Below are 27570 nucleotides of genomic sequence, written 5' to 3' on the forward strand. Positions count from 1 at the left end.
TTCTGGGTGGAAGAAACATTACTTACACCAGAACTCAGCTGGATATATTAAAAATTCCCAGGCAGTAGCTCAGGCATATATGTTTTAATAACTAATAGCCTGGACATTTCCTGTTAATATTGTACTACAACCACAGTTTGCTTTGCTTTGGACATTAATAATAAATATATACCATAGATTTTACTGTAATTGTAACTTGTATAATTCAGTAAATGTGCAGGTCCTTTTGAGGCCTTTTAATACATATCTGTGCCTATATATATAGTGTTGTGGTTTCCCTATATAGAGAGATATATAAATAAATACTTTCACACATGTAAAAAAAAATCCTTATCCTTCCTTAATTCATTACATTTGAGGGCTCCTGGCTATGCAGAAGACAGAATCTTGTTGTCTCCCTAACCCTGTGACAAAGCTAAGAAGAAGCAAGGGTTGCTACACGTCTCTTGTGCTGCTGATGCAGCCTGACTGTCGATACAGTCTACCCTGTCTTCCCAGGATGCCTGATGTTAAAACACTTCGTAACTCAAACAACAACAGTCGTGGATAAGAATTTGAGTATTTTCACAATGAAGGCCAAATGCCTTGTTCCAATATTACTGCAACATAAAGAACCAAAAAGTAAATACGTATCGACATTGATTTTACTGAGCTTTCTGTCAAAATGTCAAGGTGTTTGTTTCCTATATTCATTCATAGTATTTAGCCTGAGTAAGAAACAGTTTTACACTTTCCTTTAGCGACTCTTTGTTCAAAAGCAGTTCCTGGACAAATTAACAGAGGAAGAAATTGTAAAGTGAGATTTTAAGCTTTTGTAAGATGAGCTTTTTCATTATCTAGTTCATCATCTCTTGACTGCCGAAACCTACAGAGAGTATGCTTAATTAGTAAATATTGAATGGAATTGAAAAATCATGAAAATAAATGCAAAGTAAGATTATTGAATAATAAGTGGGAAGGAAGTGTAACCACAAAATAGAAGTATCTAAGATAGGGATGTTTCCAATATGAAAACTGTCTGGGTTGTGTTTTTTTTTTTATGATGTGATGGTTTGATTGGCAGATTCCTCAGCTAGACAAAGAACCTCAACCCCTATCCCATTGAGTTCAGTGAAAACAGAACCAAATCCAGACTGAAAAACATCTGCCCTTTATCTCAAATAATTTCTTTATATTTTTGGTCATAAAACCATTCAGTAATGGAGCTCTCATGCATAGGATATTATCATATCGAACAATCTTGACTTTGCGAATTATGTTTCACTCATATTAATATGATGAAAAGTATATAATAAAGGAACAGAGTGAGAAGCACAAAGAAGCTCCATGTTTTACCTTAAGCAACTCCTGCAGTATTGCAGCAAGTTACAAAAACTGGGATTTTTCATGAAACCAGGATCTGCCATAAAATCCAGCATGCCAACCATTTCATTCATAGAATCTCTCCCAAGCATTATCGTTACTTATATTGTGTGAAAGTCCAATTCAGTTCCAGGACCAGGAGATTATTTTTTTTTAATGGGGGGAAAAAAAAAGTGAACACTGATTTTCATCTCTCCCCATAATATTAAAAATGATGTGTAAAGCTCTGCTAATCTGGTCTCTGGATAGCGCCCAATCTCTTGCCACGTGTTTCTGTTCTGGGTCTTGCCCTGAGGGAATTTCTGTCAGCACATGCTCAGGAAACAGTTATACCGTTCACTTCTCTTTTTTTTTAAATACAGACTCTATCTGAAGTTTGGTGAACCTTTGCACTAATCACTGCCAGGTGCCTCTGGCTACATTTCTGGAATGCAAGGAATCTTTTCCTTCTCTCCTTCTTTCTTCCTTTCTCCTCTTTTCCCCCTCTCCCTGATACAATAAATCCTTCATTGCAGATCACCTTGCTGGGCATCATTGCATTTTATGACCCTTTTCTATAAACAATGAGCAAAGGAGTTGCTGGGCTGTGACACACTGCCCTTCTCACAAGGCCCTGTCTCTGCTCAGTGGCTGCAGACCCAACACTGAGTTTCTGCTCCTCTTTTCTGGCTGTGCCTGTGCCCAGCTTGACTGAGTGACTGCTGCTGAGATACCCCAGCTCCATTCCTGGCTCTGCTACAATGCAGCGTGTGACACACCTCCGTGTGCAACATCTTTAAAGTAGGACTGAGGCAATGTCAGCCCTTTTCCTTGCACATAGATAAATACAAGATACTATTTTCCATTCAGAATACCGCCTTGGATTATTTTTACTCCAGTTCTGCATCTCCACGCAACCACACTTGGAACAGTGTCAACACATGCCTGTAGAAAAAGTGCAGGAGCCAGCTGGCTGTGAGGAGTAAGAGGGGCTTCATAAACATTATGGAAAATACTATCCGCAGGACCTTTAATGTGACTGAGGAGTCTTATGTCATTTAATTGCTTTAGAATATTTTTAATAATGCCAATCAATAGTGATATGAAAACAGAGTTGGGTTCAAAATTCCACAGGAGCCAAAGGGTCCTTTCCTGGTGCACACGAAGGGCCTTCTCTTGTGGGCCCTTTCTCTGTGTGGGCCTTCTCTTCAGGTACAGAGTGACTGAAGTACTCACAACCTCTCCTAACAAATACACATGCAGGTCTCAGTTGGGTATAAAACAGAACTCAGGCTTTTTTGCAGTGCTTCTCATTACCTGAACAAACTCAAGCATATGCACAAACACATTTTTTTCTATGTTAAATGAATGTCTCTACAATTGTTCTGACGTAGTACATGCAATTTCTACGGAGCAGTTAATCACAGTGATCATTAAGGGATCTGTGCCAATCTTAAAGGTATTTCTATTTATAAGGGTTTGTACAATCATCTTTCAAGTGAAGCTGACAAATCACTACAGTGGAAGCTGCTACACATAGGGGAAATTTGAAAACTTACTCGTGCTAATGATCTAGCAGGAAAACACTTCAAAAGTAAAAAAAATAAAATCCTTATCAATGTGGTCAAAGAAGTATCAAAATACATTTAAATAAAGAGCACTGCCTTAGGTTCAAGTGAATGCCAGGAAGTCAATTACAAAGACATGCAATCAAACACAGATATTGTCTACTCAGCATTATCTGGCATGTACTGCATGCTTGACTGATCTATCTTACTGTAGTCATTTAAGGTTATTATTCCCTGGCAGGTGTGCAGCAGGGCTTCCAGAGGCAGGCAACAGGTAGCTGATGCCTGCTTTCAGCAAGGCACTATACCCAACAGGGGGAGATGTTTTAAACATTTGCTATACCATGTAATATTATTGTGTTTGGGTTACATTTAACTGCCGAAGTTTCAGTTAAAAAACAGAACAAAATTTGGAAACAAAAAAAAAAACCACACAAAAAAAAGATCAGCTTTACAAATATTAAGTGTAAATATACTACAGCTAAAATCATTATAATGCAGAAGAGGTGTGGTTGATTCCATCTTAAAGGGTTCCTGAGTTACTCCAACAAACTTCTTTAACCTCCTCCTGCAACTCCTCTTTCTCCCTCTAAGATAGATTCACTTACAGTGCATCCTGGCCAGGCAACACAGCACTTACTTTGAGAGGCACTGATTAATCTAATGAATGTCAATCCAGCCCTCTTAGAAACACAAATGAAAAACATGTTGATGGCCAAACAATATTGTACCCCATGATCAACCACTAAGTTATTCTTCACCATGTATTGTTAAAGTAAGCCTATGCTAATGCTCATTTAGCTTTGGGGGAGGGGGGAAAACTGTATAAGCCTATCTGGACGTGATTATAAATGAATTCTGATCACATTTTCTACAATGAGATAAATGGCTTGGGATTTGAAACCAGATGCTTTTAATTACTGATGTTCTTTGTTACATGAAGCTCAGCTCCACACCTGTACATTGTTCTTTCTCTGGACAGATGTACTGATGCCCCTTCTGCGTGCTCAGATCCCTAGCACTGAGATAAATTATGATGGGTTCTTGGCTTCCTCCATTGAAAATGTTTTCAGCTGTCAGAGATATCTGTTTCTTGTTATTGGTTTTAATGCTCTTGAAAGAAAGACTAAAACACTGACTTGTCTATTCTGTTATAAATGAAGAGTATTCTCCAGTAGAATCCCCAATGGATGAGTGATGTATCTCCTTGGGCCTAGGAACTGTTATAGAAACTGTGTAGGTATTTGGTTCTCCAAAATACTTCTAGACAGTAAACGTTTGTTTCCCACAAAGCTTCTAGCAACATGCCAGCTACTAGTCAATTTATTTATGTAAGCTTAGAAAGTTAAAGATGAATAAAAATGAGGCATAAGTAGTCACCTAACGCTACTGAAAGTAATGAGAATTAGGTACACAAATGTATTTTCCTACCTGGCCATGGATTCTGGCAGATAAAGGAGATAGCCCAGCTGATTAAAAGAATCTCCCCCACTTCTTTTACTAGTTTTGGGGCAATTTCTTAAATCTTATCCCAGAAACAGTCACCCTCCAGAAAACTAGCTCCTTGCAAACAACAGTGAGACAATCGGAGCCTGCTCCATCTGATGAGCAAGCTTCCACCAAACCCTTTGTATGCCACCATCACCTTCCAGCAAAGCTGAAGCCAAAAAGCCAGTCCCACAGAGCAGATGTGGGGGTGTTGGAGGGTTCCTTCTCCCAGCTCTCGTGGAGAGCAGGCAGGGTTGGTCCAGATTCTTTGGAATGGAGGCACCTGATGGGGTCCTGGCAATGTTGTAACAGGGCTGAAAAGGTGGGTAGGAGGTGGCTCACAGCCTCTTATTGCCACAGTATAACATGGTAGTTGTACAAATAAAAATATAACGCACAAGATTTTTTTCCTACGTATTTGTTCGCAGCCTTAAAAATATCAGGAATTTCAAATCTAGTGTTACCAGATTGAGCAAGAAAGGAGGCTCTGTGTGTGCTGCATTACTTTACAAGAAGAGAAATGAAGGACTAAATTTTTAACAGGGATCTATTTACATTGAAGTATTTCTGTGGTATTTGAATTAACAGGTGCTAAGAAGCAAGCAAACAAAAATTCTGATGTTTAAGCAGCCTGACTAAAGTGTCTCTTTTCACTTGATCATTTTTAAGTCCTGTTCCTTGTGATTTTGTATGGGTAAGTGGCTCTTCAGGGAGGTCTGGAACATCGTTTGAACTGGTTGCAGTTAGCTGGTGAGAAGCATGGGCACAAGAGAGTTGTGTAAGCTCCTTCCTCTAACCTTGATTACTTAATCCTTTTTATTAAAGGCTCACAAGACTGGATTCAGAGTTCTCATTAATCATCACCAATGGACATCACAGATGTCTTAATCCCACTAGTTCTTCATTTGCTGTTATGTTTACAGAGCAGAATTGACCTAAATTACCACAGGAATACAACAAAAATAGTTTCACTTTCCCTTCCCTTGGAGACACATCACCTTCCCAGTACAGTTATTATTGCTCAGTACCCCCAGCTTCTTTGGAGAACATAAGTGCTGTTTGTTACAGGTGACACAAGTGACAGAGGGGCTCACAGTCACACATAGAGGGACTGTGTTCAGATCCTACAAAGTGACCTTGTTAGGTAATTTAGCTTAATTGCTGCAAATCCCTAACTTGGTGCCACCACTCAAGCTCACTTAAAGTTAGTCGTATTGGTTTCATTTAAGCTGATCATTTATCACACTAAACATTCTGAACTGGAATTTACAGAGATAGTTTACAACTGAAACTAAGTACATTTTTAGATGACTGATAATAGCAGCTAAAAAAATTTTAGAAAGAAAGCCAAGTGCAACATCCCCCTAAGATTTAATACTAAAAGCTGGTTTTCCATCTTCATTCTGCTACAAATCAAAATAGACTGTATTTGCATTGGGCAAAATTAAACCAAGTGAGACTTTATACATGGCATATGCTACAAGAAATGCTAACACAAACCTTTGCTACCTGAAATGCAAAATAAATATATATTTAAACGTGGATCATGACAAGCTCACTTTGTGGATGCCAAAATATTTCTCAGTCACACACTTTTGGTTTAATTAATAGCAATATATGTAAAATTCTTTGGTCCAGCATACAATTCATACCAGAATTTGAAAAAATACTCTCCATATTGTATAAAGCCAGTATAAATACATTTGGTAATGAAGTCAGATTTTGTGAGAACATTTTCAAGTGAATTAGATAATTTTGTCAAACTATTTAAATGTCTTAGCAAACCATTTGGGAAAATTGACTGCTGCACTTGGTATTGACTTTGGCAAAGTCTGGTATAGCATAGGGCTTTTTTTAAGGCAAAAAAAAAAAGCCTTTAAATCTGAATCTTATGTCAAACTTGAGCAGACTATTTGTACTCTGCCTCATGTAGTTTTTGGCATCTTGCATATTTGATGACTCAGTAATTAGATTTCTTGATAGTAATCATTTGGTTCATTCCTCAGACTTAAACTATGCTTTTCGGTCCTGTCATCAGACTGATTCACAGGACAGAAATTCTTCACATTTACTTAAACATGAATGCTGAGACAGATGACAAATGAGGCAAAACATCTTCAGTGTGCCAGAAAGCTGGAGCAGTTAATATGAAGAAAGGTTGTGTGAGGTGTTTCTTTCCTCTTGTAAACCATATATATGTTATGTGAGCAATGGCATATTGCTAGGAAGTGGCAAAGCTGGAACAGTTCTATAATTCAGTGGCTCCAGCATTAGATTGATTATTAAGTGATTTTGCCCAGTGAAATGGATGAATGCGTCAAACAAAGCTGTGCTAAATGAAATTCAAGGACTGTTAGTTCACACTAAGTTTCTGTACTTGCAATTAAAATGTCATGTATGGGCTTTATTTCCAGCAGTCATTAATAATGTAGGCATAAACAATTAAAATACAGCAAAAAGGTCTTGGACTGAGCATGACAGTGCTGAAGACAGATTATTTTGAGTTTAGAAAACGGTATTTGAGATGCTGAAAAATTCCAAGTAATTATGTCATGAAACCAGACACCCTGTTATAAAATAACTATTCAAAAATACATTCCACTCTCCGTTCCCTGATGTTTGGTTCATGGCTAGACATCTGTTATCATCTCACTCTTAGATTTTGTCATAGGATATTAACTATGGTGTTTTTGCAAAGGCTTTACATGACTGAAGAATATAAGCACTGAGATTATAAATCAGCACAGTTATCTCCTCTGAGAAACAACACCCCTTTCACTAGAACTGGAAACTGCAGAGACAATTCTGATGTAAACTCTGGCCTAAGCAAATCCTCATAGTGTCTGTAGAAGGAGATCAGTGAGACCTTCAGTCTGCTCAGCACAGTGTTTCTGGTGAAACACAAGTGCTGTACTCTGGAATGGAGACATGAGGGGCTGCAAGGAGAACTCATCTGGGAGCTTCAGGCTTCTCAAACTGGAAAACTGTCTGTTCCCCTCATTCTGGTCAAGTCTTTGCTCTTATTTCTTATCAACAGTACCAAAACATGAAGTGCCTTAGAAACAAATCCGCCCTACTGACAGCCTTACTATCATTCCCATGGTATATCCTTAGTTTCTTTCATTCTTGTTTGGGATTTTTTGCTTTTACTCCCCTGGAAAGGCCATCCTAGAACCAACTGAAAGAGGAACCAGCTGAGCAGTGCACTGGGCAGCAGCAAGAGGAAGAGATTCTACTCTCCCGGGCTGAAATAGTCCTGTTCTGCAGGGAAAGAGTAGCTCATTGATTACCTTCATTTTGGACTGTCTGTCTCCATCTCAGAAGAGATGGCTGTAAGAGGAACTGGGTACAGAAGCTAACCTTGCTACGGCTCTCATTCCCCAATATACATCTTAAAAAAAAAGGACTAATTTGTTCCTAATTGAATTTCCTCAAACAAATTATTCTACAGCTATGCCAGGTGTAATTTTCCTTACTGTGCCCTTCCCACAGCACATGCACTCTGCCACCTTCTGCCCTTTGCTTAAAGCGCTCAATTCAAAACTTTCTGGGCTTTCCTTTCCCCATAAAAAAGAAGGGATGGGTCAGTCACTGGACTGGGATGGGAAAACTGTATGTTCAATGGCTGTATTTGCTGAATAACCCCAATATATTTTTAGCAAAAAAAAAAAAAAAAATCTCTTAATCTCTCTGTGTCCCAGGTTCTCATCAGAAAAACAAAATCACAGTCCCCTCCCTGTCCAAAGTCTTGGGAAGAAAAACTGTAGGTTTGATGTTTAATTTGCATGAGTCTAGGAACAAAAAAAAATATCTGAGCAAAAAGATTAGAGCAGAATTTTGTGGCTTAAAGAGATTCTTTACTGTTGAGAGGATGTTACGAGATCCTTGAGCAAACAGTGCTTTAGAAAGAGCAGATACTGTAGCAATGCAATGTGATCCAGGCTGCAGCAGTGTGATCCATACATCAGTGAGATAATACACTCTTCCCTGATTAGGATCTTCCTGGTGAGTGCCTGCTGCTGAGGGATGATTACAGAAAAGCTTATAGAGAGCAAGGAAGTGAGCAAGCTTGCTGCTCTGACACTAAGTCAGTCTTACTAAGGCAAACACTGCCCTGTTCCTCAGTGAGTCACAGTTTGGGTTCTTAAGCTGAGAAAAGTTCTCTGCACTTATTCAAGCCTACAAGAAGTCAGCAAGGAAGAATTAAAAAAATAAACTAACTGCAATTGCATGCTATGAAGAAAACAAATCTCAGTGTGTTTTGTTGAAGGCCAAGGCCCTGAGCAACCTGATAGTAATGTCAAAGTTTGTCCTGCTTAGCACAGGGGATGGATGACATGAGCTTCTAAGGTCCTTTCAAACTAAATTGTTCTAAGATTCTAAAACAAGCAAAATTGCTTAGCTTGGGCCAGTGTTTTCCATTTGAACAGCATCATTGCAAAGTAAAATAAACAATTAATCATTCATTATCAAGGCAGACAGAGGCCAAGCATGTTTCACACACTCACCCTTCCCTGGCACTCTCCAACGGCGACTGGTGGTGATGTGGACTGGAGAGGGTGGAGTCAAGTGGATGGTGTCTTGAAGGGATGTCGTGAGGAGGCGGCAACATACCTGGTGAGGGACCGTTGTGGTTAGAGCTGGAGCCACTGTACATGCCTGTGAACACACACCATTTTGCAAACTAAAGTAAGGAAAGAAGCATCCAAATAATTGCTTGAAAATCCCCAGCTCCTTCTCCAGATAAGTGCTTGAAAATCCTCAGCTCCTTCCCTATACCCCATCCAACCCCAAGACATGCAGCAGCCCATGTAGTTGCTCATTTCAAACTTTTAAATTTTACTTTCAATTAGTCTGTTTCTGGACATCCTGGACCATTTGAAATACCACATATTGATGCAAATGGAACCCCAATACATTAAATGCAGAGAAAATTGAGGATAAATTTTTAATGAGAACATGAAAACAATAGATCTACGAGTACACAGAGATACTGAAGGAGTGTGGCTGTTCCATTTTTTGGGGGAGTCTCCTCTACCATGGCAGGCAGGCACCAATAGCCAATTGTCTCTCATACCCTCAAGCACGTATTTTGTTAAGGAAGCTTTGTCCAGGACTCTTGGATCATGATGCTAGGATTAGGGTTTTTTCATATAGTCTCCCATCTAAAGAGTAAGCCATGCACTAGGGCAGTCAGGGCTCTCTGGGCTCAGGACCTTGACGCTGACTTCTGGTGAGAAGGCTGCACGGTGGGCAGGTCTCTGATGAGGGGAGGCAGCAGAAGTGCTGGCTGTCTGGTGTTACAAACACCACCCTTTGGCAGGGGGAAAAGAGGGATGGCTGCTAGTAGGTGCAATTATTGGAAAAGTCTAATCCCTTTCTCAGTTTCTCTGCCCTCCTCCTCCTCTTCCTAAAGTTTGCCTGCAACACATCTCCCAGAGTTCTGGCCCACCAGGGCATGCTTACCAGGGAATCTGCACACAGAGGAGGACCAGAGCAGCCACATACATGGTATGCTGAAAGCTGCGGGGAGCAAATGAAGTCTGCCAGTTCCCAGTGTCCAGCTATAGAGCACAGAAGACCCCTCCTTCCATCCCCGAGGCCTGGTGTCTTTGCCTTCTCTCCTGTAGCATTCACCCTTTCTCATTCAGGAAGACAGAGCTGTGTGTCAGCTAAGCTTGGCTCTGTCCCATTCACTGACAGGGTTCTGCACGGTGCTCCTCCCAAACCCTTGTAGTGACATAGAGCAAGCAGAAGGCAACATGAAAATCTGGAGCTGTGGGGAATGTGTGACAGGACTTCGGGTGGAAAAGCAATGGCTCACTGTCAACATCTATTTCTCTGTGACTGAAGAACAGAACCACTAAGGCAAAATTCCAGCCACCTTTGTCAGGGACTTCAGATGAGTCAAAAACCTCTCATGAACAATGAGTCCTCAGCTGTTGACAGATCTAAAGCAACAAAACTGAACCACATCATCTCTGTCTCCTGCTAGACAGAACATTTGTCAACCAGCCAGTGAAACCAATTGTTTTCTGCACTGAAAGCCAGACAGAAGGGGCTTTAAGAAGTCAGATGTTCCCAGGTGATGGTAGGATTTACTTGTCAAAGCCTCTTCTGATAACAGGAAGTCAGTAAATAGGATGCTGCATGGTGAAAATGTCATTTTTCTACTGGTGGCTTCAGTCCATTCGATAACACAGTAGTTTCCATTCCCCACAAATCCTTATTGTTCATACATTCATGATCAGGCTTGGAAGATGAGCCAAATACCAAATTGACCTTGACTCTCCAGTGTCATTTCACACTTCAACTGTATTTCCTACACCACGCAGTTCAGGTGTTTTCAGCAGCACAGCCTGGGAAACTAGAGAGCTCTGTAAGGCTGGCAGACTATTACTGGCCCCTGTCAGTAACTCACCCAAAAGCTAAAAGCCCTTGAAAGGCAGTTTTAGCAGTGTGGTGGTGAGTAAATAGACTCAAATGTTTTATCTTTCAGTCCCACCCCTGAACAGTTGATGAATGTTTAAGAGGTCTCTCCTGGCCCCTTCTTTACTGTCTCAGGTACTGAGGATAGTTCAGTTCTTTGCTTGAGGTGTATGAGAAAGACAAGCAGCAGAGCACCTACAATCAACACACCCCTCTAGATAAGCAAGAAGATGTTAACAAAACCACCCTACACATCCATATATCCAAGAGCAAATTCCTGCATGATCCTATGCCCTCAAACACACCCCATTAGAAAATCAAATTAAACCAGAATCCCTGTCATCCCAAATATCTGTCATACTCAACCACTATGCAGAGGAGTTTGCCCATCTGTGGAACTACTAGGGAGGACACCCATTACCTACCGTTGGGCTTAAAGAGTTGTCTAGCTGTGGACCTCCTCTCCTAGATAATGTTTGGCTTCTTCCATCTACCCTGAGCTTATCCATCTCTTGACTTACTGATCACACCTTCTCTGGAACAGGTCCCTGCTTGGAGCATGTGTATGGCTTGTAGGGTTCATTCCTCAGTGACCTGTCCTCCTCTATCTTTTATTTACCACAACACCCTCACTCCTGCTCAGTTTGACACATGGTGTCTCTTGCCCTCACCTTCCCCACCTCCCTTCCCCTCTGCAGTGCTCATGAAGCTTGTCAGAAGGCAGAGAAGCTTGTCTCTGAGGCCTCTGTCACATGTGGCTGAGCTTGGCTAATGGGTTTTAAAGACTACTGTGAGGAAGGAGACTGACACACATGGACAGAGGTGACCAAAATGCTTACACAAGCCTTGGTTCCTAAGGAAATGAGATGAAACCCAGAGTCCAAATGTGTCCAGACACAGGGCAAGTGGAAGGAATGGGGGAGATGCAAGGCAGCGGTGAGGCTTGGAGACTGCACAGCCCAGCCTTTGGATGAGAGCTGCATCTGCCCCTGAAGCTTCTGGATAGTGAGAAAGCCAAAACACGAGCCAAGGCAGACAAAGAATGGAGCCTGTTGTTCACTTGCTTCACTTGTGTGGGGTGTCTGCCTGTAATTAAGAGCTCTTTGAGGGCCATGTGGCACACACAATGGAAGATGGGATTTACTACGAGATTCCATGTGAGCCTGCAGTGAGACATTAGTCACTTCTGTTGAGTCACTGAGAACCAAATTGGTACTTATTAAAGTTAAAAGTTATTTATCTTACACAGTGCAAAACAAGGGCACTACCCAACAGAACATTAACTTGACTTCCTTCAGGGGGACAGAACTTTCTTTGGTCACAGGCTCTGTGCAGGGTGCACTCTGCTAGGCACTCTCAGTGCTGTCAACCACTTACGCAGCTACTGGAATAACTTTGACAGTAAAAACTTTCGAGGTGCGTATATTTCTTCCAGATTTAAGATGCTCAAAAGTCTGGAGCTGCTGTCACTCTGATTCCATGGCTACCTAATGGGTGTCAAGCCCAAAGATTATGCTTTTAGAAGGAAATACTGGCAGTGGCAGTTTATCAGGAAAGTGAGGGAGTGAACTGCCTTGTTCAGGGAAGAAGGAGGTATCTGCTGATAAAAGGGGAACTGAAAGGAACAGTAGCCTGAGGGGACAGAAATCGGGTCTTTGCTGTGTGGATACCTTTTCCCAGGAAAACAGGTGCCTCTACAATAGAAGAAGTTGGAGGGGGATGAACAGTTATGATTCTAGACTCAGTATAATTTTCAATACTTCTAAAATTTAACTTCTTTTACAGATTTTCCTCCCTTTTCCCAGCAGTGAACTGTAATCTTCTGAGAACCTGCAGTCACACAGAAGCCTTTGGAGCTGTTATAAGTGCAACCCACTTTGGGACTGTGCACCTTGGGCCTCTTCAGGTGTTGACCATCTTAGCTTGTAACTGTATGTCATCAATCAATATTTTAAATGGCTTGGCCTTTAACCTTAACATCTGTTGCCACAACAGTTCTCTGAGCGTCTGTGACTAGCAGCTTTTCTTTACCCCAGCTTTATGCTGAGACCAGAAAAACAGTAAAAAGACGTGCCCAGAGTGGAATTACCTACATGGAGACACTTCCTTTGCAGGGAGGGCACAGCTAGAGTTGAATGTGTGCAGCCAAGAAGCAGCTTAGTTATGAGGAGGGAAAAAGGACGAAGGTCTAAGCAAACAATGGGTTCCTCTGACTGCAAAACATTCTTTTGCTCACTGTTTTACCCAGCCCTAAGCACAAACCTGCTTTGAAGTTGGACACAAGGAATGGGAGCTTTTTTAATATTTCATTTTTTTCCTGTGATTGGCTTTCATCCCTGACATATTTAAAATGTGCTTTAAGTTGGAGAAAGACAAAACTGAAATTCTCCAGGAATCCAAGTGATCCCTAAAGCCCAGAGCTCTGCACATTAATAATGTGGTTTCTCTGAATAAAAAAAAAAAAAAAAAAAAAGAAAGGAAAAAAACCCTCCAAACTGAAAACAAAAACCCAAACCATGAACATTTTCATATTTTTAAGTGGAATCAAGAGAAAATCATATACTGTTTACCCATATATATACTCTAGAGAGTATTACAGCTGATTTCTCTACAACTGTTCTATTACCCCTGCTTCTCTGAAAGAGCAGCTGTGCAATCATTGCATGCTGTGAGTGGCAGCAGGAGTGTCCTTAGGCTTCAGTTCTGTGAGGATCAGCTTATATTCCCTACATAATGACAGAGGAACAGTTTTGCCTATGGAATTGTACTGCACATAGTATGAAGCGACTGCTATTTCACTGTAAAACAGTCTTTCAAATCTTGATTTATTTTCCCTGCATTTTTTCATGCTGTGCATGTGATGGGGTCTCATATGGGGTGACCCAATGGAAGGATCAGGGAAGATTTACTAGGTTTTTTACAGCATCCTGGTGACGGATTGATATAATCAGCAAAGAAATCGTATCAGAGGAAGCCAGTATGATTGACAGATAAAATCCTTAATTTCACAAGAGGTTCTCAGAAATGACACTGGGAGCTTAGGGATGGTCTGTTTATCTGTAAGGTAATAAGGTAGTAACTTTTTCCCTGTTCTATTGTTTTCACTTGAAATCCGAGGCTATTTCTGAAGTGCAGCCTGTTCTGAGGGAAATGTCACTGGCCTTTCCTGTCCTGCCTGGAAGAGAGAGGCCAAGCCAAGCTTCAGCTACACCACACAGACAAGGGTGGAGAGCAGAGGCCATGTGCTCACAGATCTTAGAGGGCAGGGATGCAGACTGAGAATGGAAATAATCCCCTCAAGTCCCTCCAGCTTTCTGCCACTTTGGATTTTAATAGCACGTAACATTTTCTAATATTGACCGAGTTTGGAAATAAAGTCGTAAAAAATGGAAGCCCTGCCTTTTTGTGTCACTTGGCTCTGCTCTGCAATCCAAAGACTTCCTCCAATAAGGAAAGGCTGAGAGAGCTGGGGTTGTTCAGCCTGGAGAAGAGAAGGCCCCAGGGAGACTTTTTAGTGGCTTTTCAATATGTAAAGAAAGACTTATAAGATGGGGACAGATTTCTTAGCAGGGCCTGTAGTGATAGGACATGGGGTAATGGTTTTAAAATAAAAGATTGAAGATTTGTACTAGATAAAAGGAATGTTTTATGTTGCCATATATCCATCCCATTCCTAATATGCAGCTGCCATTAAAAAATGAGTCAGATATTGGGATGTGTCTGGGACATGACAGAGAATAACACAAGAAAATGAGACAATGATGGCCTATAAGTCAAGTGAATGGTGTAATCTGGAATTTTGTGCATAGTATTGATTGTCCTATCCCAGAATGGATATTACAGAGTTAGAGGAATTTCAAAGGCAGAAACAAGAATTGCTCTTCAAAAGCAGGTTCCACCAAAGCAGACCAAGTAAGAATCTATGTGCATATTATTCTCATCAAACATTATCTGAAAGTTGCATATGCAAAGTTAATCAAGGAAAGTACTTTTTCAAAAAGGCATTGCAGCTTACTGATATGTGATGTTGCTTGAAGCCAAGAACAAAATAAATATGTGAATTAGGAAAAGGGCTAAATAGTTACATGGACAAAAAGAGATTTGAGAGTGAAAACAGCCAAGTGGAAGGTTCCCTGCTCTAATCTCTACAATCAGAGGAGGGATACATGTGCCTCACAGGATGGGGGAGACTGCAGTTACACTGATGACCTCTGAGAGCTCCTCTTTCTCTCTGGGGCCTAAACAATGAACCTGAGATTGTTCCGTGCCTGATTCAGGATCCTCTGCTGAGGTTCAAAAGCTGTGAATCTAGATCTTATTTTCATAAGTGAATGAAGGATCTTTTTTTCTTCCTATAAAAGGTATAGGAATAGTCCAAGGTCCTTCAAAGGAGCCAGCTCTTATTCAAACCACAGGAAAGAAAGGACAGAAAAGAAAGAATGAAAGATTAAATACTAGAAAATATAATTAAAACAATCTTAGACATTTCAAATTCAAGCTTTTGCTCCATTCACCCATGACCATATGATATTTGTTATAATCACACAGTGCATGGTAACAGACACCCCCATCAGCTTCTCTGTGGCTCCTGAAGAGCTGGAGAACCCCATTGCTCTGTGCCTTTGTCTTTGCTGCAGCGCTCGGGCTTCAGCAAAGCTCATGCACCTGCATTCTCCTGGAGCCAAGGCAAACTTTTAAAAAGAGGACACATGGACAGAGGCTGATTTTCAACAGGGCTGCTGCCCCCTCCAGGTGAAATTAATAGGAGCTCTTTGTCTGACTACCTCTGAAAAAAAAAAAGTCAGACCAACTCATGAAATTATTGGCTGGGGTTGGTTTGGGTTTTTTTTCATCTTCCACAGTGGCAAATCAGACCCATAAGCTTTTCTGTTTTAATTCCTGTATTGTATGTCACATTTAGCAGCATACTTATTAGAAGTGTTCTTACCTGTAATTAAATCATGATGACCTACAGATCTACCACATTTCCCATCCAAAATGTGTTGTGAAGATGTGTGGAGCTGTTGTATAGCTAAGCATTCACTTAGTACATCCTGTTCGATATCAGTACATGAATTTAGCTACAAGAGGAGGATAAAACAAACATTTTATTGCAAAGTAAATCAAATTACTTCCATTTAAATTCATATGTCTCTGCTTAAAGATTATGTATAGAAGGAAGGAACAAAATGTCATTCTTAGGTGTCATTAAGCATGTGTCTATTACTTGGTTCTTTAAATTAGAGATTGTTTTGCTTTTCTGAAGCGCACAAGTTAAATGTGCTAGTCTTAAATTAACAACAGTTTGCTTCAGAAAATAATGTACCCTGTGTTTCTTCAAACCTTCCTGAGTAATTTAACTGCGTCTTTTCAGACCTTCTGTAGTTTCTGAGGTTCTGTGGCAAAAGGATTGCATCACCTTGTAGCTGTGACACTTGGAAAGACATTTGATAGGGGAAGAAAAGCACTTGTGCTTATCAGATTAGATCTGGTGGAATAATAGGCTGTCAGGAACATGTAAGAGGTCTCACCAATATGTCAGCTGTTCTCCACGTAAATTAAAGCTCTGGCAAAAGTGTCTGAAGCAAACTCTTGAAAACCACAATGTCGATCATATTAAAAACAGCAGGAGAGGAGAATTAAGAAAGAAAAGCATTTCTAATTCTCTTTCAAACACACTGATGTTGCCAAGCTTTTGTCATAATATGGTGCTCACATTACACAAGCAGCCATCCTATTCTATAGCCATTAATCCATAGTCATTGTCTTTACATTTAAAGCTTTGCATACCAATCTCCCCTGGGTTTGGTTATTCCAAATAAAAGGTCCAGGCAAACCTATTTAGAATTCTGCTGTACAGCCATTTGTTGGTTCAAGATAAACATCTAACATTTGGATCACAAAGTCCATCTGCAGCCAATTAAACTACTACTAAATTAACAGCTAACTTTCTCCTCTTTTGCTCTTGTAAAGCCTTTCAGAACAACCAAATATTACCACCACAGTCATCTTCTAGTCTATGAACCAAATACTCAGGATTCCTTTGATGTCAGTCTAAGCTCAGGGCATTTTATTTTCTATCAGAGATGGCACATTTTGGTAGCATAGCTCAACCAGGACAGGAGGGCAGAGCAGCCTGTTGATTTTTCTTCCCTGGCTAAGTAATTTCTACTCAGAACTTCTGGGAAGCTGATACCAACAGACAACTGCCTTTGCTGAGTTATAACCAAAAATGAGCAAGTGAGTGTGATCAGTCTTTCCCCCTTTTATTCCAAACTAGACTGTCAGACACTGAGATTTACTTAGTTGTGAAAGGGTTTGTTTTTTTCCTATCATAAGTTTAAGTGAAATATTTTGGGGGGAGGGGCTGTTATTTATTTAAGAGTCAGATTTGCCTTGGTCCCTTTTGAGAGAGCCTGATCAAAAGGCACTTTAAATATGCTGCTTTTTCAGATGCAAGGAAAAGAGACACAGGATCAAGTATTCATAAAGTTATCATGGATAAACGAGACAGGGAATCTGAAGATGATTTCAGACCACTGGAGGAGTGCAGATTTGATTGGTCTAATAAATCAGGTGTGGGAGGCAAGGAATTAACATTATTTTAAGATAGCCTCAATAAGTCTGTTGGAGGGTATGTAAATGGGGGAACATTCCTCAAGCTGGAAGACTAAGAGATATGAAACCCTGGATATTTGACATCTTGGTACAACCAAGCAGCTTGCATTTGCCATTTGTGTGTACTGCATTTGTCCCGTATTGGTTCTGTGCTTAGGGCCTCCTGCTGCTTATGTAGGAATTACCTTCTGTCCTTCAATGCAATGTTTGAATTTAGGTTTTTCTCTCACCTTCCTTCATAGAAATGGAAATATGCCTCAGCAGGTGACAGGGTGTAACAGTGGGGACTGTTCCTTTCTCCAGATGTAAAGGATGCGAACATGTTAATACATTCTGTTCAGAACTGAACAAATTATACCCATGTTTGGTATTAGGAAATAAAATAATTCCCTCCTTCCTTCCCCCAAGAAGTATGTCAGCAACCACAGGAAGGAAAGGTGTGGGAGAGGTTCTCTCCTTTGGAGTGGAGAGCATGGTTGCTTTCCACAATCAGCTGAGAATTTCATGTAACAAAACCTGTTGCAAAGATCTTGCTGCTGCAAAAGACACTGGTGCCACAGTCGACCTCTGTCTGTGGCCAATTACTGCTGTGGCTTTCTGACTCTCATTAAGACCTAAAGTTTGTTCTAGGGAAGCACTGGGAATTTTGTGACCTGTGGTGTGGGAGTAATGTGCACAGCATACCGTGTGGAACCTTCTAGACATCTGTAGTTAAACCATGTGGCCTGATAATACACAATTGGGCTTGATAACTAGGTGGTCCTTTCCAGTCCCAGCAGGCTAAGTAGGAGTTCTGACTGGACCTGATGAGTGCAGAGACAACAACTTGATTCTGTGGACACCAGGATGGGTGCTAGGTACGAACAGTGGTATTGCCAGGCACAAAGTTCCACGTATAATGAGTGTTTCTTGACTGTCTGAAACAGTGTGCACAACTCCAGACACTGATGTTCTAGGAAGTGTTACTCAGATATGTGCATCTGACACAGAGGAGGGTTCCAGGAAGAAATGGGGGACAGAAAACTGCCCTAGGAAAGGGGACCATAAGTTCAAATTAGTGAATCTAACCAAGTGACAAATGTAGGGGATATAATCCATGCTGAGAAGTAGCAGGAGGGAAGAGGTTTAAGACAAGGGGCATGGCTGACACAAGGACCGATCAGTATTAATTCATCACAGTTATATTCAAGCAGGAAAATTAGGCCTTTTTGACATCCATCTCACTCCTTTGCAGCTCATCCCAAGTTCTGCAACTAAGATGACCTGGGTTCTGCTACTGCATGTTTTCTCTGCATGCTCCTCTCTTTGCTTTCCATACTTGTAGTTCTTATCTCTGACATTTTTCCAAATTAGCTGCTCCCTAGCTCTGTCTTGCCAGGCTGTCATTTCTGCTCTGTCCTCCATCCCTTAAACATGCCTTGCTGTCTCATCTGAGATGCTCTTGGCAGTGGCGAAGCAGATTGGGGAAGATGTCATTGCTGCTTACTGAACTAATTGTAATTGCTTGCTAAGGCTTGCATTGCCCTCCACTCCTGGGCCTGAAGTGTGCTCGTGGTGTGTTCTGTCACAGACAATCATCTTCTTACAAACTGTGTGTACAAATGTGGAACAACTCTCTGATCCTGGGCTGGTGCCCGTAAGCATGCCCATTTAATAATGAGCCCACAGAAACCAAATACTTATTTGAATCTAATAGCAGTGAAAAACATAACTAGCAGTCTGGGTTTGGAATGATGTATAAATGCATTTAAAACATAGGTGTGTTGGGGAAGGCGGGGGGGGGGGGGCTTCATCCTCATCTATTACAAGTGCTCCTGTCCTGACATTTCCATAGTATCCTGTCTTAGTTTCATTTGTGTTTTGGATTATCTGCCAACATGTATTTACTAGGTGATTGCAGGGACTCAATGCATGGAGATTTTATGTGAAGGGCAGCAGAATCTGGGCTTATGTATGAAAGATCAACAGGAAAGAACTGCTTGGAGAGAATGTGTACGGCAAACTGAAATTACAGGGTGGTAGCCCTGAAAGTACAAAGTGGACTCATTAACAATAGTGATTAAAAACCAACAGGAAAATTAGCTCAACTGAAGTTTTCTTCTAGCGATATTGCAGAAGAATTCTGATTTAAAAGATATTTGAAATACATAATTGAAAATATATTTACCAAAGGTAAATCCAAACTAACTGTATCAGGGAGGCAGGGAGGCAGGACACTTTTTGCCGAGCGGGCCTTACCTTCTTACGCACCTGTTGTTCTTTGGCTGAATGAGCTTTCACGTGTTTGCGCAGGGAGCTGGGGTCGGTGTAGCGTTTGGAGCAGCCAGGAATCTGACAGGCATAGGGCTTCTGCAAATGTGAGAAAAGGGAGAAGGTTTCCTATCCCTCTGCGTCTCCACAGGCAGCATTCAGGGCTCTGAAGGTTGGCCCTTCCTGTGAGACAGGGTGAAGCCTGAGCTGTTTGCTCTGTTTGCTGTTGCCGTGTTTGCCCTGTCTCCTCTCTGCACACAGCCAGACAAGATGCAAACAGAAGAATCACGTTGATCGCTCTGATTTTGCACTCAGTGAAAGCACTGAGAGCCCCTGACACATCTATACTCTCTCATGTTGGATATTGATTACTGGGCTGCATGAAATGCTAATGAGATGCTTTCAAGAGCTATTACTTGTTTCCTAGCCTTTACAGTAGACAAAATGATCATGAGATCACCCAGTATAATTACAAATATAGGAACTCTGGGTTTGAGTTCTGATTTAGATGGCTTTTAAAACAACTGTTCCATATGCAGCAGAGCAAAACTTGTGGTGTTTCACACATTTGGTTTCCTTCATACCTTGTTCCTGTTTTCAGTAAGAGCAGCAATATCTTTCTTTTTATAGCTCCTAACCAAACAACCTGCATCAAACATTAACATCTGAGCAAATCAATACAGAAAGAAAAATCCACTGTTCTTGATTTTGTTGGGAAGACCTTTCCAGCTGAATTTGCCACTTCTGTGTGGCACAGCACTCTTCCCTGGGAAAACAATCTGGAGCTGGGCAGGCAGTTCCAGTATACTTTTCTCACAGGAAAATAAAAAAAATAAGGATGCTCCATTTTACCCTCTGATCCTGGAGTCTCAATGACTGAAGCCTCACCAAGTTCTCTTAGTTGTGCCTGCTCCCAACAAATGAAACACTGTCTGTTACTGTACAACTTCCAAATGAATGTGTAATTCCCAAGTTGAACAAAGGGACTCTGACACTTGTTATTAAGTAACCACTGACTTAAGTGATGGCAAAATAGAGCTGCATGTCAAAGCTCACAAAGTTTTAGTTAAGCAGAACATTCCTTTTTTCTCTGTTTTCTTGCCTCATCTGTCAAGATTACCTTAGCCTTCACACTTGGACTAGTAAGTCCTTTAGGAGTCTTCCCAAAGGTAGAAAACTGGTTTGTCGTGACCTCAGTGTCACGTTCTTTAATCTCCTTGGTTTCAAAAAGACGATGCACAAAAGGGGAAAAAACCCAAAAGCTTTGGGAGAAGTGACTGTGAGGTCCTTTTAAACAAGTTGCTCTACACTGGAGGAGTGATGACATGCCCTTGTTACCACAAGGACAGATACATTCCCTTTGTTCTGCTTCTCCCTAGGAGAAGGATCAACTTCCAGATGATTTAGTAGAGATTCGATCAAACCAGCATATGCCAGCAAGTCTCTGAAATGATTTACAGAACCTCCTTTGGAAAAGATAAATGCTGGAGTGACCTACATTGAGAAGCTTTAAAACCAATTCCAAATGCACTCCATACGGAATAAGCCGTCTATATAAACACCTTTTCTTTGCAAGTATCTCCAGAGGAAAAGTATTGCTGCTCTGTCCAGCCAGCAGGAAATTTCTAAAGGAATAATAGAATCATTCACCAATTCCTGACCTTGCAGGCTAACACAGCACCTACCCAGAAAGTTACAGGGCAAAGCAGATATATTGAGAGGGTCTGGAACACAGAAAACTGACACCTGAGCAAAAACTATGGAAAACTTCAACAAAACTCTTAGCAGAAAAACCAGCAGAGTCTTTTTCAAATTATTGCTGTCATTCAAATTAGAGATAGACTCATTCAACTTAGTGATAGGGAAACTAGATGAAAATCTGACTACCCTTGAAGGTTCCTGGTTCTTTTGCTTTGCCACCCCAGGCAGTTATTTTGCCTGAGCTCATGCAACGTGCAGCCTCTACAGTAGCACCGTCCTGTAGCCCTGTTATTTTTCACATTCACATAAGCAGACAATACACTAAGCTAAACCACCCAACTTCAATTAAACTAGGTAAGTGGAAGTTAGTTATCATGGGGTAGGACTACAGAAACAGTTTTAAAGAACCTGCAACAGAATAGCATGGAGGATGTTTTTAGACATTTAAGAAAGTTAGTAGAAAATGATTACTGTACCTTTTTCCTGATTTATGAGCATTTCAGATAATAAAGACAGAGATAAAGAGAGAAGAAAACAAAATAGAAAGTTAAGAGATTTGTCTTCAATAATACACAGATCAACAGATATAAGAATTTTTGCTTATTTTGGTAACCATTAGAATTCTCTTCCAAAACTAATATATGGCATTTCATTTCTGACTATGGCTAAGAGAAAAAATATATCTATTAGACTCAAGCAGCTACATTTCAAAACTGTGTGCCCAATTTAGTATATCCACTTTTAAAAGAGACACATTTTAGAACTAATTACAAATTCAAATATCTCAGGTTGACTTTCAAATAAATAAAACACTGTTATTGTAAGTGTGCTTTGGTTTGGAAAATGTGACTGACTCGCTTCTCTTACTTGTTTGTTTTTGCAAGGCATAATGTACATTAGACATTCCTTAATGCTGCACTGTCTGAAATGTGTAACTGCTTAAAAAGTAAATATCAATTAAACTCAAAAGTTCTGCCCCATAAACACTTGGCCAAACATTAAACCATAGATTCACTTATTTGAAAAAGACAAAGGAACAACTCAGCCTATTATTCTTTGCAACTTTTATGCTGAGGACTTAGCTGGTCTACAAAGTTGTCTACTTACTTTCTTTCCCCATAATATGGTGATTAAATTTTATCAGAGCCTAAGACACTAGACAAGCTCCCACTTTATCCGCAAGATTTGTGAGGAGACTTGTAGAGCTGAGCCTGAATCTACCAGCTGTACCTAAGAATTTGATGTTTACAGTTAATGTCGATGGTGGGTACGTAACACATTTCATATAGTTATAAGACAGATGTATTTTTACCTTTACAAAAGTACATTCAAAACTACGATGCATTTACCTTCCACTGAGATGTCTGAACTGCTTTTGCATTCATTCAGAATAGACTACTGAAACACCACAGGAGAGGAAGCAAGACAATGACACACATTTAGAACAGCAGCAGTGACTCAGCTTTCGCTCACACTATACCTTATTGTCCTGCTGCCTCCACTTACTGGAACATGAACAATGAGAGAGTTTGCTGAGTAACTTATTCCTGAGTAACCTATTCTTGAGTAACTCATTCCTCAGCATGAGTAAGGCAGATGAACTTGCCTGTCTGGGATCAAGACTTTTTCACTTCTTGATGCACATATAATTCAAAACAAATGTACGGTTGCCTATAGCTGAGTTTTCTGAGATGCTCCTTTGAAAAGGAAAAGTCACCCTCTGGCTGCAGAACAGATTGTGTACAAGGACCACAGGAAAACTCAGTGCAACTCCCAGTAGGGAATCATGCTTACGGTATCCAGGTGTGTTCGCTGGTGCTTCGCCCGGTCGCTGGAGTTGCTGAAAGCCTTCTGGCAGCCAGGATGCTGGCACAGGTATGGCTTCTCCCCAGTGTGACTCCGGAGGTGAATCTTGAGGTTCTCAAGCCTAGAAAATGCCTTGTTGCACCCTTCAAACTGAAAAATGTCATAAAAAATTGTTGTAAAGTACTATTAAATAAACCACGTGCAGCCACAATGAGAACAGTGTAAGATCCAAGTTGGATATGCAATAAATCAACCAACATTCAAACATCTGTTGAAATTTATGGATGAAACACAACATTTTGTGCTGTTCATTTAATCTGTCACTGAAGACATGGTGTGTAGCTCAGTAATAATACAAGGGTTATAAATATCTCACATGTTCTGTCTGAAGTGCTGAATGCTTAAAGACATCATGTCCAAACAAAATGTAAAGAAAGAACAAGTTTTCTGATGAGTCCTCTTAGATGTTAATTGGCACAGGAACCACTGTGGGCAGTAACAATTAGCTGCTACAGACAGAGTAAGAGAAGCTATTTGTGGAGGGTAAGAACCTGGTTTCAGATGTCTGAAATACTATCCATGGGAGCAGATGAGCATGGACTATTACAGGAAGACCTGATCCATTTGAAGAGCAATCCAAAGGAACTCTGCTGTTATTCTGCACCCTTTTCTTTACTAGCCCTATCATTCAGATCTGTTCTCAGCATTTATACAGCCAGTAACCTGAGCAATTCTGACTTCTTAAGCACCCGTTTCATTAGAGAACTCAGTAATAAAATGCTGCATAGCGTCCATAACAAAAGTCACTGGTTTAAATTAAATCAGAATAAATAAATAATTAAAATTTCCAGCTGCTAGGCCAAGGGAAGGGTGTTTTGCATTGCTCACTGTTATGTTCTGGTGTTACAGACACAAGGTGACATAGTGGAGGCACTGTCGCTAAGATGGGCTTTGGGAACTAACCTGAATCCTAGGTGAGCAACAAGACGAAGTTTTTCCTTTCAACTGTTGTGTGCTGTTCCTTCCCCCCTGCATGAGCAGACTCTCCCGACTGTCATGAGTTCCTTCTATGTACTCCACTCACCCCTCTAAAGTTTCTGGTTCTCACATACAGGCATCAATAAACCCAGCCCAGGAGGACATTATACAGCAATGTCCTTGGTTACAGGGCCCTTAGGACACTTTATACCCCGTTAGCACCAGAATCACTACAGTGACACTCCACAACCTGATCTTGTCTCCATGTTTTCTCAGGCCTGGGAGACCTAGGTCACAGAAGTAATTTCTCAACTGTTCAGTCATGAATGGAGGATCTTGAGCCTCAGAATGTTTTTCTAATGGATTACCAGTCTTCAGCTCCATATCTGCAGCCTGATGCAAAGTAGGAAAGTATGCAGAATAATCCAAACTAGTTAAAGGTCCAGCTCCATTCTCATTGATGTCAGTAGCAAAAATGCCAATGGCAAATGTCCTAAAACATCTAAACACAAGTTTAATTTAAAACACATGAAAGTACATAAGTTTCAGAGTTTGCTGGATGCTGGATCAGGACTTCAGGAAGAAAATGAACAGGGCCTACCATAAATGCTCAGAGCTACAATGTAAGCAGCAACATTCAAATAGGGATTTATTATACTTTTACCATTGTCAACAACCTGTTTTTGGTACTAACACACAATCCAAAGATCAAATGCCATCAGCAGTAAGTTCCCTCCATCACCACATATGCCTGGGCTTTAAGGGCTTTTCTTATTTATAATATAATTTCCTAATTTAAATAATTTATAATATCCTGGATAAGAGATACTGGGACAGTTGCAAGGTTGTGATAAATTCGTTTTAACCACATGAGGTGGGAGACTACACCAGCAAAGCACTCTTTTCAAGGAAGCAGGGTTGCTAAAGGTAGGGTCAGCTAAATAGGAAGAAAATCAGCGGAAAAAGAGAGGAGAGTAAGAACCTTGTTGGCGATGAGAAGAGGGGAAGGTGATGTACAAAGATGAAGGTGAAAGGCCTGACAGGGAGGTAGGAAAGGAGCAGGTGCAAAGAGCTGAGAAGCAAGGGGCTGAGAGAATCCACTGAGAGCTGCAGAAAGGTCCCTACTTTGAAGGACTCCAGGAAAACCTATCTGAGTTTTCTTGCTGGATCTACTGACTGTATCCCTTGCAGTTTTTCTTTACAAATCCATATGTGGAGACAGCACTGCTGAGACCCAATTTTCCAAAAGTGGAAGTGTCTCACCTGTACAGTTGTACAGGGACAGGATAACTTCAACTGGGTGGCTGAGGAACCTGTGCTAGGATGACTTTGTCAGATAATTCTTGGGCTTCTCTGCTTCTCACCGACACTTTTAACCCTTCCACCTATCCTTGCTACTTGGAATGTATTTGTATTTATATATACAGCAAATATAACTGCTCCTGGATAAATGGGGTGCTCATTCTGCTTCTCAAGTAACATCCAGGAAGATCCATCAATCCCAGAAATGTCTCAGCTTCAACTACAAAGAACAAATGTTCCATTTCCAAAGGGCTTTAGATTGGAAAGAGCTATTTGATCAACTGAGAAGGCCACTTACAGTATCTCCGAGACATCTGGCCCCAATCTGTCAATGCTTAATCCTACAATCTTAAACATTTTGTTGACATTTGATGCCTGGGATAACTGTAAGAAACACTGCATGATCCTCAAAGTCTGTAAATGTCAACAGAGCTCTTAAACAAAGTCATCAATAAAAATAATAATTATATTGCAATTACTACTTTTGTCTTTGCTGGGAGGTTGTTAATATGTGCTTCAGACAGTCCCTGCACAGACACAAAACAATGCCACATGATTACATTAAATAGCATGAATCATTGCTTGGATTTTATAACTACTGCTGCTTTTAGGATAGGGCTTCTACCAGGAAAAAATACATTGTAGAAACTTATGAGACTTAAGTTCACTACCATATGGACATACCTACACTATCTTTATTTTACACTCACTGGAGTGTAACTGCTGCCATATCATGCATTTAAAAAGCATATTTATGAAAACTAAATTATCCCACAGTGATCTAAACACATCAACATTTTCCTAACAAAACAATTTAATCTAATAACTGTAATGGCTTAAAATGTGTTTTCTTTGCTTCCACATTATACTTTGAATGCACCTGAGAATGCTGCCATGCAGAAATAACAGCATATTCCCAAGAGGATTTATATTATCAAATGTTTACCATTTTCATAAGCGTATTTAATCACAGTCATGTCTACAATATCTGTCAGTGGTACAGATTAGAAGAAATAAACTCTAAACTAAACAGCTCAGACCATAAGGTAAAGCAGTAACTGACATTTTCTTAGGAAATGAGTTATGACTGAAAAAGAGAAGCCTTCACAGTTGTAGTGCTAAATAGGTCCAGTGTGCCATTAGAGAAAGCTCATTAATATACACCTCTGCTCCATGCTGCAAGATCAGTTAAACAAGCTGCCTTTTATTTATAGACCTAAAAGGGAAAGAGCAGGTCATATTGGCTGCTGACATCTCAGACAGCCTACACATGGAAAACCCAAAACATTTCATTCCAAAGCATTTAATACTATCAATAGGAAATCTTACGTCTGGTCAAAACATCTACAAGCCTTATGAACATTGTGAAATGCTCTTTCTTCCCAACTAGTTACAAAATTGGGAAAATTTTACTGAAAAACACGTTAAGAGAAAAAAGATCCTGTGAGGATATGTATCCCTTTTGGAGGGGAGGAACTAGTCACTCCGCTCTTCAAATAGCATCAATGTTTTATAGCACACTGAGTCTAATGTTGGGGACATGGCAAGAGGCATCCGAGGCTCCACACTGTTAGGAATGTCAGTAACTTAAGCACATTAGTTGGTTCACCCAACACCAGAACCAAATTATCTGATTTGGTGCTTTGTTTTTTTCTAGAAAACTCTCAAATGGATTAATTTTGAATTCTCTATTGTAGCCATAATCCTGATCCTGTAAATACTTGCTCATGAGTACCATGATTCATGCAAGGAGTTTTATTAAACTCAAGAGAACGATTTGTGTACATAAAAAGTAACCATTGGACTGAGCTCTCAATTCCTAAAGAATCCCCGTTCATATAGCCAGGGTACAGATTGAAATTGTTAGAAGCTGCTTTTTTCCCCTAGTGGTAACAAAATAATGGAAGATACCTGCAACAGAAAAATGATCTGCCAGTTTCTGTGGGGGTTTTTTGAAGTCTGAACTATTTACATTTGCAAAGTGACACCTTTACATGAGACTTCATTTGAGTCCTGGGGACAATTGCTTGTACTTGTTTTATTATTTGTGTTACAAAAAAAACCATGTAGGGCTTCAGCCAGACTATTG

At 40.5% G+C, this 27570-nt stretch overlaps 1 protein-coding gene across 3 annotated transcripts in view; it reads right to left on the reverse strand.

Moving 5' to 3' along the window:
- The window catches only part of GLIS1 (GLIS family zinc finger 1), a 194458-nt gene that overhangs the window by 13585 nt on the left and 153303 nt on the right, over positions 1-27570 (reverse strand). For 2 of the 3 annotated variants that reach the window (XM_051625622.1, XM_051625624.1), the window contains exons 4-7: positions 23190-23351; positions 19683-19793; positions 15775-15907; positions 8906-9056 (exon numbers count right to left, since the gene is read on the reverse strand). In XM_051625622.1, the coding sequence (XP_051481582.1) occupies positions 8906-9056; positions 15775-15907; positions 19683-19793; positions 23190-23351 (557 nt within the window). The remainder of the gene's footprint in view (positions 1-8905; positions 9057-15774; positions 15908-19682; positions 19794-23189; positions 23352-27570) is intronic. The other variant, XM_051625623.1, reaches the window with a different exon arrangement.

The sequence above is a fragment of the Apus apus genome, chromosome 7, assembly GCF_020740795.1.
Source record: "Apus apus isolate bApuApu2 chromosome 7, bApuApu2.pri.cur, whole genome shotgun sequence".
Taxonomy (NCBI): Eukaryota; Metazoa; Chordata; class Aves; order Apodiformes; family Apodidae; genus Apus; species Apus apus.